Below are 15,239 nucleotides of genomic sequence, written 5' to 3'. Positions count from 1 at the left end.
CCCCTGATCGCCCTGCGGCTCTGTGTGGAACAGGGGGTGGGGCCACAACCTCCCTATCTGCCCTGCTCTGTGCCTGATACGGGGGAGCTCCCCAACCCCCTGATCGCCCTGCGGCTCTGTGTATGACAGGGTGCGGCGCCCCAACCCCCCCATGGGCCCTGCTCTGTGTGTGATGGGGTGGAGAGGCAACCTCCCCATCGGCCCCGCCCTGAGTGTGACAGGGTGGAGTGCCCCAACCCCCTGATTGGCCCTGCTCTGTGGGTGACGAGGTGGTGCCCCAACCTCCCCATCGACCCTGCCTTTAGTGTGACAGGGGGCGGTGCCCCAATCCCCCAATTGGTGCTACCCTGAGTGTGACTGAGGGTGGCATCACAACCTCCTGATCGGCCCTGCTCTGTGCATGGCAGGGGGTGCTCCCAACCCCCTGATCGGCCCTGCTCTGTGCGTGACAGGGGGGAGCTCCCCAACCCCCTGATTGGCCCTGCTCTGTGTGTGACAGGGTACGGAGCCCCAACCACCCTGATGGGCCCTGCTCTGTGCATGACAGGGGGGAGCTCCCCAAACCCCTGATCGGCCCTGCTCTGTGTGTGACAGGGGGCAGCGCCCAACCCCCTGATCCTCCCTGCTCTGTGCGTGACAGGGGGTGGCACTGCAACCTCCCCATCGACCCTGCCTTGAGTGTGACAGGGGGTGGTGCCCCAACCCCCCATATGGCCCTACCTTGAGCGTTACTGAGGGTGGCATCGCAACCTCCTGATTCGCCCTGCTCTGTGCATGACAGGGGGTGGCACCCCAACACCCCAATCGGCACTGCTCTGAGCCCAACCAGGGGTTGCGGGGCAGGCACATAGGGATTGGGCTTGCCCTCTGCCACCCGGGAGTGGGCCTAAGCCAGCAGGTTGTTATCTCCCGAGGGGTCCCAGACTGTGAGAGGGCACAAGTGGGACTGAGGGACACCCCCCCGCCAGTGCACAAATTTTTGTGCACCGGGCCTCTAGTATTAGAAATAAACTACAATAAGGACAACCCAAAATACTCAAACACTTGGAAGCTGAAGAGCATGCTACTAAATAATGATCGGGTTACCAATGAGATCAAAGAAGAAATTAAAAACACCCTGGAAACTAATGACAATGGAAACACAACAATCCAAAATCTATGGGACACAACGAAAGCAGTTCTGAGAGGGAAGTTTATAGTTCTACAGGCCTACCTCAAAAAACAAGGAAAAATGGTAGTAAATCATCTAACTCTACAACTCAAAGAATTAGAAAGAGAGCAAGAAAAAAAGCCCAGAGGGAGCAGAAGGAAGGAGATAATAAAGATTAGAGCAGAAATAAATGACATAGAGACCAAAAAAACAATACAAAATATCAATGAAACCAAGAGCTGGTTCTTTGAAAGGATAAACAATATTGATAAGCCTCTAGCCAGGCTCACCAAGAAGCAAAGAGAGAGGACTCAAATAAACAAAATCAGAAATGAAAGAGGCGAAATAACAACAGACCCCAGAGAAATTCAAAGAATTGTTCAAAAATACTATGAACAACTCCACTCTAAAAAACTAGACAACCTGGAGGAAATGGACATATTCCTAGAAAAATACAATCTTCCAAAACTCAGTCCGGAAGAATCTAAAAATCTCTATAGGCTAATAACTGTGGAGAAATTGAAGCAGTCATCAAAAAGCTCCCAGCAAACAAAAGCCCGGGGCCAGACGGCTTCACAAGGGAGTTTTACCAAACATTCAAGGAAGAACTAAAACCTATCCTCCTCACACTACTACAAAAAATTCAAGAAGAAGGAACACTTACAAGCATATTCTATGAAGCCAGCATCACCCTAATACAAAAACCAGGTAAAGACAACACAATGAAAGAGAATTACAGGCCAATATCCCTCATGAACATAGATGCCAAAATACTCAACAATATTCTAGCAAATAGGACCCAGCAATACATCAGAAAGATCATACACCATGACCAAGTAGGATTAATCCCGGGGATGCAAGGATGGTACAATATCTGCAAATCAATAAACGTGATACATCATATAAACAAATTGAGAGATAAAAATCACATAGTCATATCAATTGACGCAGAAAATGCATTTGACAAAATTCAACACCCTTTCTTGATAAAAACTCTCAGCAAGGTAGGAATATAAGGATCATAACTCAACATAATAAAAGCCATATATGACAAACCAACAGCCAACATCATAATCAATGTGCAGAAGCTAAAACCATTTCCCTTAAGAACAGGAACAAGACAGGGATGCCCCCTCTCACCACTCCTGTTCAACATAGTACTGGAAGTACTAGCCACTGCGATCAGACAAGAAGAAGAAATAAAAGACATCCAAATTGGAAAAGAAGAAGTAAAACTGTCCTTATTTGCAGATGACATGATACTGTACTTAGAAAACTCTAAAGACTCCATCAAAAAATTATTAGACTTAATAAATAAATTTGGCAATGTAGCAAGATAAAAAATTAATGCCAAGAATCTAAGGCATTTCTTTACACTAATAGTGAACTTACAGAAAGTGAGACTAAAAAAGCAATCCCATTTACCATCACACCAAAAAAATTAAGATACCTAGGAATAAACTTAACTAAGGAGGTAAAAGACTTATATGCGAAAAACTACAGGACACTGAAAAAAGAGATAGAGAAAGACATAAACAGATGGAAGAACATACCATGTTCATGGATTGGCAGAATCAACATCATCAAAATGTCCATACTACCCAAAGCAATCTATAGATTCAATGCAATCCCCATTAAATTACCAATGGCATATTTCACAGATCTAGAACAAACGTTCCAAAAATTCATCTGGAATAAAAAAAGACCCCGAATAGCTGCAGCAACCCTGAGAAAGAAGAACAAAGTAGGTGGGATCTCAACACCAGATATCAAGCTGTATTACAAAGCCACTGTTCTTAAAACAGCTTGTTACTGGCACAAGAACAGGCACACAGATCAATGGAATAGAATAGAGAACCCAGAAATCGACCCAAACCACTATGCCTAATTAATATTCCACAAAGGAGGCAAGAGCATACAATGGAGTCAAGACAGTCTCTTCAAAAAATGGTGTTGGAAAAATTGGACAGATACATGCAAAAAGATGAAACTAGACCACCAACTCACACCATACACAAAAATAAACTCAAAATGGATAAAGGCCTTAAACATAAGATGGGAAACCGTAAAAATACTATAGGAATCCACAGGCAGTGAAATCGCAAACATATGCTGAAGGAATTTCTTCTATGATACTGCTCCTAGGGCAATGGAAACTAAAGTCCCTCCTAAGGACTACATCAAAATAAAAAGCTTTTGCACAGCAAAGGAAACCATCAGCAAAACAACAAGAAAGCCCACTGCATGGGAGAACATATTTGCCAATGATATCACTGATAAGGGTTTAATCTCCAACATTTACAGGGAACTCATGCAACTTAACAAAAGGAAGATAAACAATCCAATTAAAAAATGGGCAAGGGACCTAAATAAACACTTTTCGAAAGAGGACATACAGAAGCCAGCATCACCCTAATACCAAAATCAGATAGAGACAACACAATGAAAGAGAATTATAGGCCAATATCCCTCATGAAAATAGATGCCAAAATACTCAACAAAATTCTAGCAAATAGGATCCAGCAATACATCAGAAAGATCATACACCATGACCAAGTAGAATTTATCCCAGGGATGCAAGGATGGTACAACATCCGCAAATCAATAAATGTGATACATCATATAAACAAATTGAGAGATAAAAATCACATAGTCATATCAGTGACGCAGAAAAAGCATCAATTGATGCAGAAAAATATGCAAATCAAAATGACAATGAGGTATCATCTCACACCTGTCAGAATGGCTATCACCAACAAATCAACAAACAACAAGTGTTGGAGAGGATGTGGAGAAAAAGCAACCCTTCTGCACTGTTGGTGGGAATGCAGACTGGTGCAGCCACTGTGGAGAACAGTATGGAGTTTCCTCAAAAAGTTAAAAATGGAACTCCCATTTGACCCAGTGATCCCACTTCTAGGAATATATCCCAAGAAGTCAGAAACACCAATCAGAAAAGATATATGCACCCCTATGTTCATAGCAGCACAATTCACCATAGCTAAGATTTGTAAACAGCCTAAATGCCCATCAGCAGATGTTTGGATTAAAAAACTGCAGTACATGTACACAATGGAATACTACGCTGCTATAAAAAAGGAACTCTTGCCTTTTGCAACAGCTTGGATGGAACTGGAGAGCACTATGGTAAGTGAAATAAGCCAGTCAGAGAAAGATAAATACCACATGATCTCACTCATTTGTGGAATATAGAGAACAATATAGACTGATGAACAGGGACAGATCCAAAGACAGAGAAACAGCGATCAGACTATCAATCCCCGGAGGGAAGGTAGGGGAGGGTGGGGGTAAGGGGAAGAGATCAACCAAAAGAGTTGTATGCATGCATATAAACCAAACCAATGGACACAGTCGACAGGGGGATGAGAGCATGAGTGTGTGTGGGGGGGAGGATGGGGGTTATTGGAGGGATGAGGATACATTTGCAATACCTTATCCAATAAAGAAATTAAAAAAAAAAGAAAAGGAGGACACCAAAGTTACTCATTATATGATAGCTAGTAAAAATAAAGTATGTTTAAATATACATAGGATAAAGAAAAAAAAATCAAAAAAACAAGAGAATATACATTCCCTTGTCCTACTAAAATATATAATAGTTGTAGGACTGTGAAATATACAGGGTTTCCCAAAAAATTTATACACACTGTAACAGCTGATAGCTCAATTTTGAAAATGAAATGTATTTTAATAAATATTGCCTTTATGCCAGGCCAGCGTGGCTCAGTGGTTGAGCATAGACCTATGAACCAGGAGGTCAAAGTTTGATTCCAGGTCAGGGCACATGCCTAGGTTGTGGGCTTGATTCCCAGTGTGGGGCGTGTAGGAGGCAGCCAATCAATCATTCTCCCTCATCACTGATGTTTCTATCTCTCTCTCCCTTCCTCTCTGAAATCAATAAAATCAATAAAAATATATTTTTGAAAAATAAATAATCACTGCCTTTAAAATTATTCAAAATGTATGTATACATTTGGGACACCCCATATGAACACTGTTTACACTATTTTTCAAAGTTGTTATAATGTAACCAAAGAATTTACATAATATAAATGTGGAAAAATAAAATTGAGGGGAAACAAAACAAAATAACTGGGAAGAAGGAAAAGGGAGGATATTGTGGCAAAGTATAGAAAGGGCTTTTAGGTCAGGGAGGTGGTCTGTCAGTGAGGCAGGGAAATCTAAACCTTTAGAATATGCTACATTCCTCCTTTACTACAGAAACTGTAGCACTCTTTTAGGATTAACCTAAAAGTGACCAAGGTTACTGATTTCTTTTTGTCCCAATTTTAGTAGAATTATAAGAATTCAGACATTAGAATAGGACTCATTTCTCATTTTTATAGTTAACCCTTGTCACAGAGATGAACTCAGAACTACTGTTCATCATTTTCCTTCTCTGTTTATACTTTGGGTTGAATATGAACTAATTAATATACAAGAATGAAAGTTTCAGATCACATACATTATAGGGTGCTTAGAAAAATATTTTATAACATAAAAGTGACTGACTCAAAATTTATTATGCCTCCTAACTTCTCCAGTTGAAGTAAAAGAAATCAACAATAGAAGACCTCATGTAAATGATAAAAAGTAATTTGAATTTTATGCTTTTTACATCTTTGATTAAATTTTCATAGAGGGATGCTATAGCTAATAAATAGCTGAGTCTACCCTCCTATTAGATTTGTTCAGTAGGCATTCTCTCCAACATACAATAAATAGAATTTTTCTGATTATTTAATACTTATAACCTCTTTTTCCCCCTCCAAAATGTCTATATTTTCTTGAATATTGTCTAATAATTTAAAAACATTATTATGACCCAAGTTGAAAATGATATTTATTCATCACCACATTTTCAATCTCCAGCTTAATTTTTATTTATACTTAGGGATGTTACAAACTTTATGGCAATAGAGATGATACAATCATTGCAACTCCTAAATTTTAAATGCCAATTTTGTTCCTTTAACTTTGATATGATATTATACCACAGATGAGAGTTGGAGTCAGGCATCTTCCAGAGAAAAAGGCAGGAACTTGTTAGATATTCAGGAATGAAACCTTATCTTCATTCTTTCTAAAAATAGAGGCATGCCTGTGAAGGCAAAAACCGCAAAACACTCAATACTATTCACAAGTTAGAAATTTCTTATCAACTTCAATTCTGTCCTACTAATACACTACAATATTTTATACTAAAAACTAGCGGCCCGGTGCACAAAATTCGTGCATGGGATGGGGGTGAGGTCCCTCATCCTGGCCTGCACTCTCTCCAATCTGGGACCCCTAAAATGGCAGTCGGACATCCCTCTCACAATCCAGGACTGCTGGGTCTTAACCGCTCACCTGCCTGCCTGCCTGATCACCTCTGCCTCTGCCTGCCTGCCTGATGCCCCTAACTGCTCCCCTGCCGGCCTGATAGCCCCTAACCACTCTGCCTGCCTGCCTGGTTGCCTCTAACTGCCTCTGCCTTGGCCCCACCACCGTGGCTTTGTCTGGGAGGACGTCTGGAAGAAGTCCGGTCTAATTAGCATATTACCCTATTATTAGTATAGATACCCTCATGGAAAGTATTGTTTCATGCATAGCCTGGAAATGGGTAATTCCCCACCTAACCAAACAAGCCTAAATAAATATAATCTGGTTACTTAATTTCAGATGTGCCTCAAATGATTTTGGTCACAGGTCTGAGTACATAACAGGTTCACTTGTCTCCAGACCTTTGTTCAGACTGTTTCCTAAGACTTAACCTTCTTCCCTACTAATGTTGATAGAATGCCTATTAGCTTTAAGGGGTCTGTCTTTAGACTATCTCAGTAAAACCTTCCAAAAAATCTTATTCTTGGTTTATAAGATCAACGTTTGAAACCATACATAGGTAGAATTTAATTATATTCAATTTAAAATACCATGCCATAGTTTTTTTCTTTATTGATTTCAAATTGAGCTACATAATGGGCAACTTTGTAGATGAGCACTAGACTCATTAAGAAATAGAAAAATACATTAATAAATCTTTAGTAACCATCATAATGCTAAAAAAGTCACAAAATTACATAACTAAACATGATATAACTTCTTCATGATAAATAGGATTTACTTCCAAAGATGCTTTAAAAAATAATCTAGTCCATCCCTAGTTTTCTTACACTCATAATCTTCTTATTATACACCCCGGAAATCTTTTCAATGCTGACTACTCATGAGTGAATAGTCCTTAGTAGACCATCATATTCATCTTATCTGTGTCTTTGTACTTCAATGTTAGATTTATTATAATTAGATGAAAAGTATGACTTTCTGCTTCATACGATCTGACTAAACTGTATCATATTGAAGAAAAATGAAAAATTTAAATGTTCAAAGGCCAAATCATTTGAAAAAGGAAGATTGCTCTTCAGTTGTGGTTCATTTTTAAGTGCTGGGTATGGCCTTGATCACATCAGTGAAGTGATTAAGTATATAAAGTATTTAGAAAAGAAGAAAGGCAAACAAAACCACAAAATAATTCATGTTAATAACTTCATACACAGATCCTAGGGAGACTTGCAAGGCTGACTTCTGCTTTATGTCACTTATCCATGTTTGGGTTTTTAATGAGACTAAAAATAATTTATTAAGCCTACATTTGCTTAATCAGTGCTTCAAGTCAGCAAGTACTTAAATACTGAGAGACATTATTTTTTACATAAAAGTTTCTCAAGTTATAAAACATTTCCTATTGACAGATAAGGCATAGAAAAATGCTAATGACATCTGCTAAGCTTTACTTATGAAAACTTAAAGAAATCCTATGGGATAACATCACTCCATTTTTCTTGGAGTACCTCTGATGGAGACTTCCTAAAAAAAGTCTGGAAATAATTAGAAACTATTACAGTACCTAGAAAAGTTTACTTGAAAACTAAATCTGCTATTCATCAAAGAATACAACACAATCAGAACACAATGTAAAATAAGGTGCACATATAGGATAATCCTAATTTTGAAAACTTAAAACAAGTTTAGAGAAGACAGCATTAGACCAGTGATATACTGTAGAAAACATCATATTTAAATTACTAAACACTGATTTTTTCCAAAATAATATCTATCTTGATTTTTTTATTTTACAAATGACAGAAAATCATTTTTTCCAAAGATGCTAAGTACAACTTTAATATAAATTAAAAGAGAGTAAGAATAGTCAATTATTAATATTTAATTTTGTGTCATAAATATTACATTGAAAAGCAAAGTATCCAAAACACAGTAAAAAATGTTTTGGGTATTTCTGGAAAAATAAATGCAATGCTAAGAGCTTTTTAAAATATAAAATATGTTTTCTACAGAGACCAAAAATTCCACTGGTGGGGGTGGGGGGAGGGTAGACTGGATGGCATGTCCTTTGGAGCTGAAAAGGCTATCCACATGAACTGAATTATTCTTGACAAGTACCTTCAGACACTTGTAATGTGATCTCATGTAAATTCAGACCATATTTTGCACACAAACCACTGGTAATAGTAAGTTTAATCAGGAGCTCAGATAAGAAGGAAAGAAAACTAATATCCTTAATTATCAGAGTAGTTAACATGAAATTTCCCAAATGGAAAGCACAAAAAATAAAAGCATTTAACGTGTTGTAGCAAATAAAAGAAAAGAGCTGCAAGAAATGTTACATTTTCCTTTCCTTTTTCAACCCTTAGCTACCCATTCTCAACAAAATTTTATTCTTCAGTGGTTTATAAGTTTGGAAAAAAGTAAAGCACATTTTAAGCAAATAAATAAACTGGAATATTCCATTAGCATTAAAAGTTTATTTTAACCAAGAATTAAATCACAGTGTGGATAACATCTTAGCTGTAATTCCTAATATATATATTTTAGTGGCCCAGTGCATGAAATTCATGCAAGGGGCTTGGCCCTCACAGCCCCGGCTTCGTCTGGAAGGTTATCCGGACAGTTGGCTGGAAGGATGTCCAGACGGTCGTTATGCTATTTGGTCTAATTAGCATATTAGCTCTTTATTATATAGGATATTATTCATTCATATTTTTAAATATTTTATTAGTAGTAATAACTGCTCATCATAATAACATGGAAATATCAATACTTAAAAGAGGCGATTGTAAAATAAAATGTAAGTACAACTCAGAACTCTGCACCTTAAAAGATTTCTTAGGATTGCCTTCTGCCTTGCTGCAAACACAGCCTACAGAACTGTGCTAATTCTACAGGGATCAGCTCCATTGTTCAAGAGATGCATTAGGGCCTGTAGAAGAGAACCCAGCTTTGGAGAGTGCTATGCCAAGCAATCTCCCACAGCAGCATTAACTATAGTTATTTCTCTTCATCAGAAGTCTGCTACTGCTATGGGATGCCCTGCTAATGGGTGAAACTAGAATATAAATCATGTTGAATTTGACTAGTAAAGAACAATGATAGATTATTTTTAGAAACTTTTAAGGCATCCATTTTCTTGTGTCCTTAAAACCAAGGTTTTATATACATCCATGGAACAATTAATGACCTACAACGATGGTTGATGGTTTTATAATTTTGAAGTAGAATATAAACTTCTCCCACCTGAATTGTAAAAAGAGAAATTACTCATCTGCTTCTTTAAAAATATTTTGTGAAAAGCAACATTTGAGCTTAAGAGAAAATAATACAGATGGAGTTTTTTTAAAAAACAAACATACATTTCTAAGTCACTTCCATGAGGTGTATTTAATCAATTAACCACTTGAAATATTTAAATGCACTTTGAATTATTTTTAAAATTACCTTAAAAATCAAACTGAGAGACATGCTTATAATTGCTTTGCTGAAACACGGAAAGAAAGTGCACAGCATAGAGAGCTTGAATTTCTCACTCTTCCTTTCAATCAATATCTGAGGCAAAGTTTCATCTCTAGGGCCTTTAATGGCAGGAATTCCTGGAGCCAGCAAATGAGTAATGTTAAACCTATGATTAGATGATGAGGCCATCAAAGACACTAGACCCTAATGCTACACTCCTCTTTATTTCTCTCAACTGCAGTGAAAACCAGAGCTAAGGAAAAAGGAATTTAAAGCTATTTTTTCATAAAAGCATTTTTTAATGTGCATATTTAAGGTCCTAAAAGGTCCAGATAGATCTCTCAGAATGTCTCTCGAACTCAGGACTTGGGTATTAGGTGACAAATTTCAAATGCCTTGAAGATGAACTCCTGCTGGGGATGCTGTTTTCTTTAATGTCTTTTTAAAATTCTTGCTGGCTGAAAAGGGGGAAATGGACCTAATGATTTCCCTATGAACATATTCTTGAAGAAAGTAAACCTGAAGAATAGAAATCTATCGGTAAGTTTTTGGTTTATTTTTGCTGATGTTTTACAGGATCTACTGAAGCCATATTGTTTTTTTATTTGGGAGTCAGCTTTTAGGCAAACCTCTGGTCAGTAACTAGAAACTGTTTAATTGTACTTTACTTTTGTTGAGGAAACTAGGAATAAATGTAATAATACTTATTATAAAACATAAATAACCTCTTTTCTCATTCTCATATTACAAAATATGTATACTTAAATAAAAATCAGAATCACAAACATATTTGAAAGAGGTGGTGAGAAGAAAGACCAGTAGGTACCCAATTTAGTTATCAGAAAAATGTAATATATATATATATGCTTAATTTTATTATAATTGCTAGGAAGAAAAAATATCCAACAATTACTATTCTATTTTTATTTTGATTACTAAAGAAAAGGACAAGTAGATTTGTAGAATTTACACTGAAATATACAAATTCCACTTAAAAAAAAAAAGAAAAGAGAAAGGTATTACATCAAAGACAACCCACTGATGAGCTGTATTTATACTTTGGCTATTGCATAAAAAAAAAACAAAAAAAACCCCTTAATTTTCATTATCTCGAATCTAACAGAGAAGAAATCATGTAATTAATAATAAAAATTAAAATGATAAATTTTATTGTATCATCTTTAAAAGATGGGATATAAAAAGATAACAAATTTTGTATATATATATATATATATATATATATATATATATATATATATATATATGGAGATAAAAAGATAGGGAACCATAGCAGGATAGGAAGGGTGGGAAAGAATAAGAAGGCTACAGAGAGAAGAAGAAGGGGGAGGGAGACTTTTTCAATATTTACATGGTAAGATCATCTACATATAAGTATATTTCAATATAAATTACTTTTTTCATCTATGAGATGATAGATGAAAGTTTAAAATATATAAACATATACATATATATGCATAATCATTCTATTGTTAGAGACATACAAAAAAATCAAGTGAATGAGATTTCGTACCTGAGAACAAAGCAGCATAACAAGCTCAACCACAGAAGTACTGGACTTCATACAAACAAGGCCTATAATAAAGAAGGGTTTAAAAAAAATGAAATTACAATGGAAGACACATTATCATTCCAAGTTAATTCATGATATAGTTTTAACTTTAGAACTCCTAAAATAACATAAATGGATACATTCACTAACATATACTTTATTGAATTTATTAGGGTGACATTGGTTAATAAAATTACTTAGGTTTCAGGTATACAATTCTATAATACATCATTTGTATTTTGCATTGTGTGTTTACCCCCCAATTCAAGTTTCCTTCCTTCTCCACTTATCTAGCCTTTACCATTGACATATTTTATAGCATTAATTTTTAAATATTCAGGTATTCACGATGTAAAAAATACTAAAAATTGACTTCATGTTTGGGTTATTTATTTGGTCAAGGCATTTCTTATATTTAAATAAGGTGGGAATAGTTATCAAAATTGATGAGGTAGTTAGACCTACTTTCATTACAATGACATTTGTTATGTGATTCTTTCTTGAAACACAGAACAATAATCATTGAAGATCTACCTACATTTTCTTCCAAAAGGAACAATTAAAATAATTTGCAAATAGGTAATTCTGCATTGGTTGTCAGTTGTTAAATGATTTTAAATATATTGGAAATGGAATTTTACACAATTAACATATTAAACAACACTTATAAAATCTTCCAGTGTTCTGCTTCCAAAGTCTCTGAACAGATATCGGGGGAGGGAGAAAAATTAAATATTTACAAAATAATGGCTACTATTCATTGATCACTTACTATGTGATGGGCACTATGTGTTAAGTGCCTTAGGTGCATGGTCTCATTTAATTTTCATTTAAACTCTGTTATATACTATTTTTATTCTCATTCCATAGTCAAGAAAATATTATTCCTATAAACATTAATTAATCATCCATACTTTTTCCAATAATAATGATAACTGCTGTATAACATGTAACAAAGCAGATCACGATTGGTACTTTTTAAAAGTGTCAACAATGAGGAAGATTAACCAAGAAGTAATAAACTCTGGTTGACAGTATACTAATAATGATGATACTAATTGCTAACTTACAGTATACTTTTACAAGTTTGTCACTGTTTGTTTTTTTTTTAAATTAACTTGTTAGTTTTTTTCTTTTTATATGAGGACAAATGTAATCATTAAAAGCTTTTTACAGTAAGAAATGCCATAATCTTATATTAGTGGTGGCTAAATGGAGACTTGAAGCAAAACCAGTAATTTTTGTCTTCTCAAGGCAGTGATGGCGAACCTTTTGAGCTCGACGTGTCAGCATTTTGAAAAACCCTAACTTAACTCTGGTGCCGTGTCACATATAGAAATTTTTTGATCTTTGCAACCATAGTAAAACAAAGATTTATATTTCTGATATTTATTTTATATATTTAAATGCCATTTAACAAAGAAAAATCAACCAAAAAAACGAGTTCGCGTGTCACCTCTGACACAAGTGTCATAGGTTCACCATCACTGTCTTAAGGTGATTTCAATAAACAGTTTCAATTGCTTTCTAGACACTAGCATGCATATTTGTTGTAGGGCATGATAAATACCATTTTGTGTCCACTCTGCTGATGACCCTACCCTTATTGTACAGATAGAACAAGCTGCAAAAAGGTGCTAGTATTCCTTCTTATCAGATCTTTGGGCAGACAGTTAACTAATGAAATAAGAGGCAGATGTGAGAAGCTCATTTAAGAGACAATCGGCATAACTGATCAGCAATTCTGATGCTCAGGAGCTAGAGCAGAAAGAAGCTAAATGGGACATTTATTACCTGTTGGCTGCTCAACTATTTGAAATTCTGACACAGAAAAACTAAGTAAAAGGCCAAAGGACTATGCATAGCAAGAAGATCATAATTAAGATATGTACTGCATATGAATTTAGATTTAAACTGTAAGGCTATATAAAGAATGATTAGACTACAAGGCTTTTTGAAGTGGCTATACAAAGAATCAGTCACCATATATGTTATGTGCATTAAGAGCTTTTAAATACATAACAACTTGAAGTAAAAATTAGGAAAAACATGCAGTGACATTCATTTTTCACAGACTAATGTTTTAAATGAATAGTCAAAATAAAATCTCCATGTAACAAAAACATTCATAATTTTTACAAGTACTATCATAAGAAAAATATAAACAAATGCTCAATCAATACTTTGTTCCAAGAAAATTATAACAAATGGATAGAAAAATTGCAGATTATAAACAGTACTCTCAGTATTTTGAAAAAGGCCACTGTGATTTCAACTCCACAGACACTCACACCTTTACTAAACTAATATGCTGTCTAATTAGTTTTAAACAATATTAATTAATGGATTCTCTTTAAAAGAAAAAGAAAACACTAACCTTGACAATGAGAACACAGTAGAGGCAATTTTGGAAGACTTACCAACCTTCAAAAATTATATAATCACTTTGGTTGCAACTATTTCTAAGTGTTAACAAAAGTATTATTAAAAAAAAAACAGGTAAACTCCAATTTTTTTTAGTGATATTGAAAATAAAGCAGTCTGATAACACTCTGTCCTTGTATACTTTCTAAATAAAAAACACACTCATATTTAAAAATTTAAGATGTAATTATAAAAATGGTTTTGTATAACTTTAGTCATAAGCTCAAATAGCCAAATTTCCTAATGATGCTAAAAATAACTCTGGCTATAAATGGATAAAGCATATATCTTATAAGTGTGTGTCTTAAACAGGTTGAGTTTTTCCTTTTTTGGCTTTGGCAAGGATTTCATAATCAAATTCACTTCTTTGATATTTCCTCATATATGCAAAGTATAGTGTTTGCACTCAGGAATTTACAATAATGAAGAAGACATCATCTACCAGGGGTCCTCAAACTTTTTAAACAGGGGGCCAGTTCACTGTCCCTCAGACCGTTGGAGGGCCGGACTATAGTTTAAAAAAAAACTATGAACAAATTCCACTGCACATATCTTATTTTGAAGTAAAAAACAAAACGGGAACAAATACAATGTTTGTATTTGCATGTGGCCCGCGGGCCGTAGTTTGAGGACCCCTGATACACCTTCCACATGTTCCATACATTAATCCAATTTCTAGATTACCTAACATTTACATTGAGCTTTATTATTTACAATCACTTCCATATACAGTATCTCATTCGATTGTCTTAACAACTCTGAATTAATTATTGTTAACTCATGTGATAGATAAGAAATGAAAAGACTCAGTTACTAGCCCAAGGTATTTCACTCAGTAAGTGGTGGAACTGGAACTTGAATTCAAGTCATCTAACTTGGGAGCTCTTATCATGTTTGCTGTAGAGTTACATAAATTAGTTGACATTAATAGGATGGGAATGTATGACTAAGAAAGGTCATACTGCTTAATTTCAACTTGGATGATTCTGACAGTTTTCTTGGAAAAAATAGCATATATTGGTCAGACATGGGGACAACAAGCACAACCATAAGCAAGAAGTACAGAAGGAGCAGAGAGCAAAATAATATTTTTTTTGAAAGGCTTTATTCCTTGGGAGATGGATGACTTAGAGTTTAGGGGGTATTTGAAAGTGGGACTAGAGAGCTAGCCTACAATTCGAAGATAGATAAAGACTGAAATAAATAAAATTATATATGTTTTTGAAAGTTAAGAGGAAGATTTTAGAGCAAGTTATAAAATGGGGAAATGATCTTATGGCTCAG

The 15,239-nt window shown here is 35.5% G+C and overlaps 1 protein-coding gene across 6 annotated transcripts in view; it reads right to left on the bottom strand.

The window, feature by feature from the left end:
• Window positions 1-15,239, bottom strand: part of NBEA (neurobeachin) — a 1,002,985-nt gene that overhangs the window by 550,562 nt on the left and 437,184 nt on the right. For all 6 annotated transcript variants that reach the window (XM_036298874.1, XM_036298876.1, XM_036298877.1 and 3 more), the window contains one exon: window positions 11,493-11,554. In XM_036298874.1, coding sequence (XP_036154767.1) covers window positions 11,493-11,554 — 62 coding nt within the window. The remainder of the gene's footprint in view (window positions 1-11,492; window positions 11,555-15,239) is intronic.

The sequence above is a fragment of the Myotis myotis genome, unplaced genomic scaffold (genome assembly GCF_014108235.1).
Source record: "Myotis myotis isolate mMyoMyo1 unplaced genomic scaffold, mMyoMyo1.p scaffold_m19_p_3, whole genome shotgun sequence".
In the NCBI taxonomy this organism is placed as follows: domain Eukaryota; kingdom Metazoa; phylum Chordata; class Mammalia; order Chiroptera; family Vespertilionidae; genus Myotis; species Myotis myotis.
The sequence above is the reverse complement of the archived record's forward strand: the minus strand, read 5'-3'. Positions and strand labels throughout refer to the sequence as shown.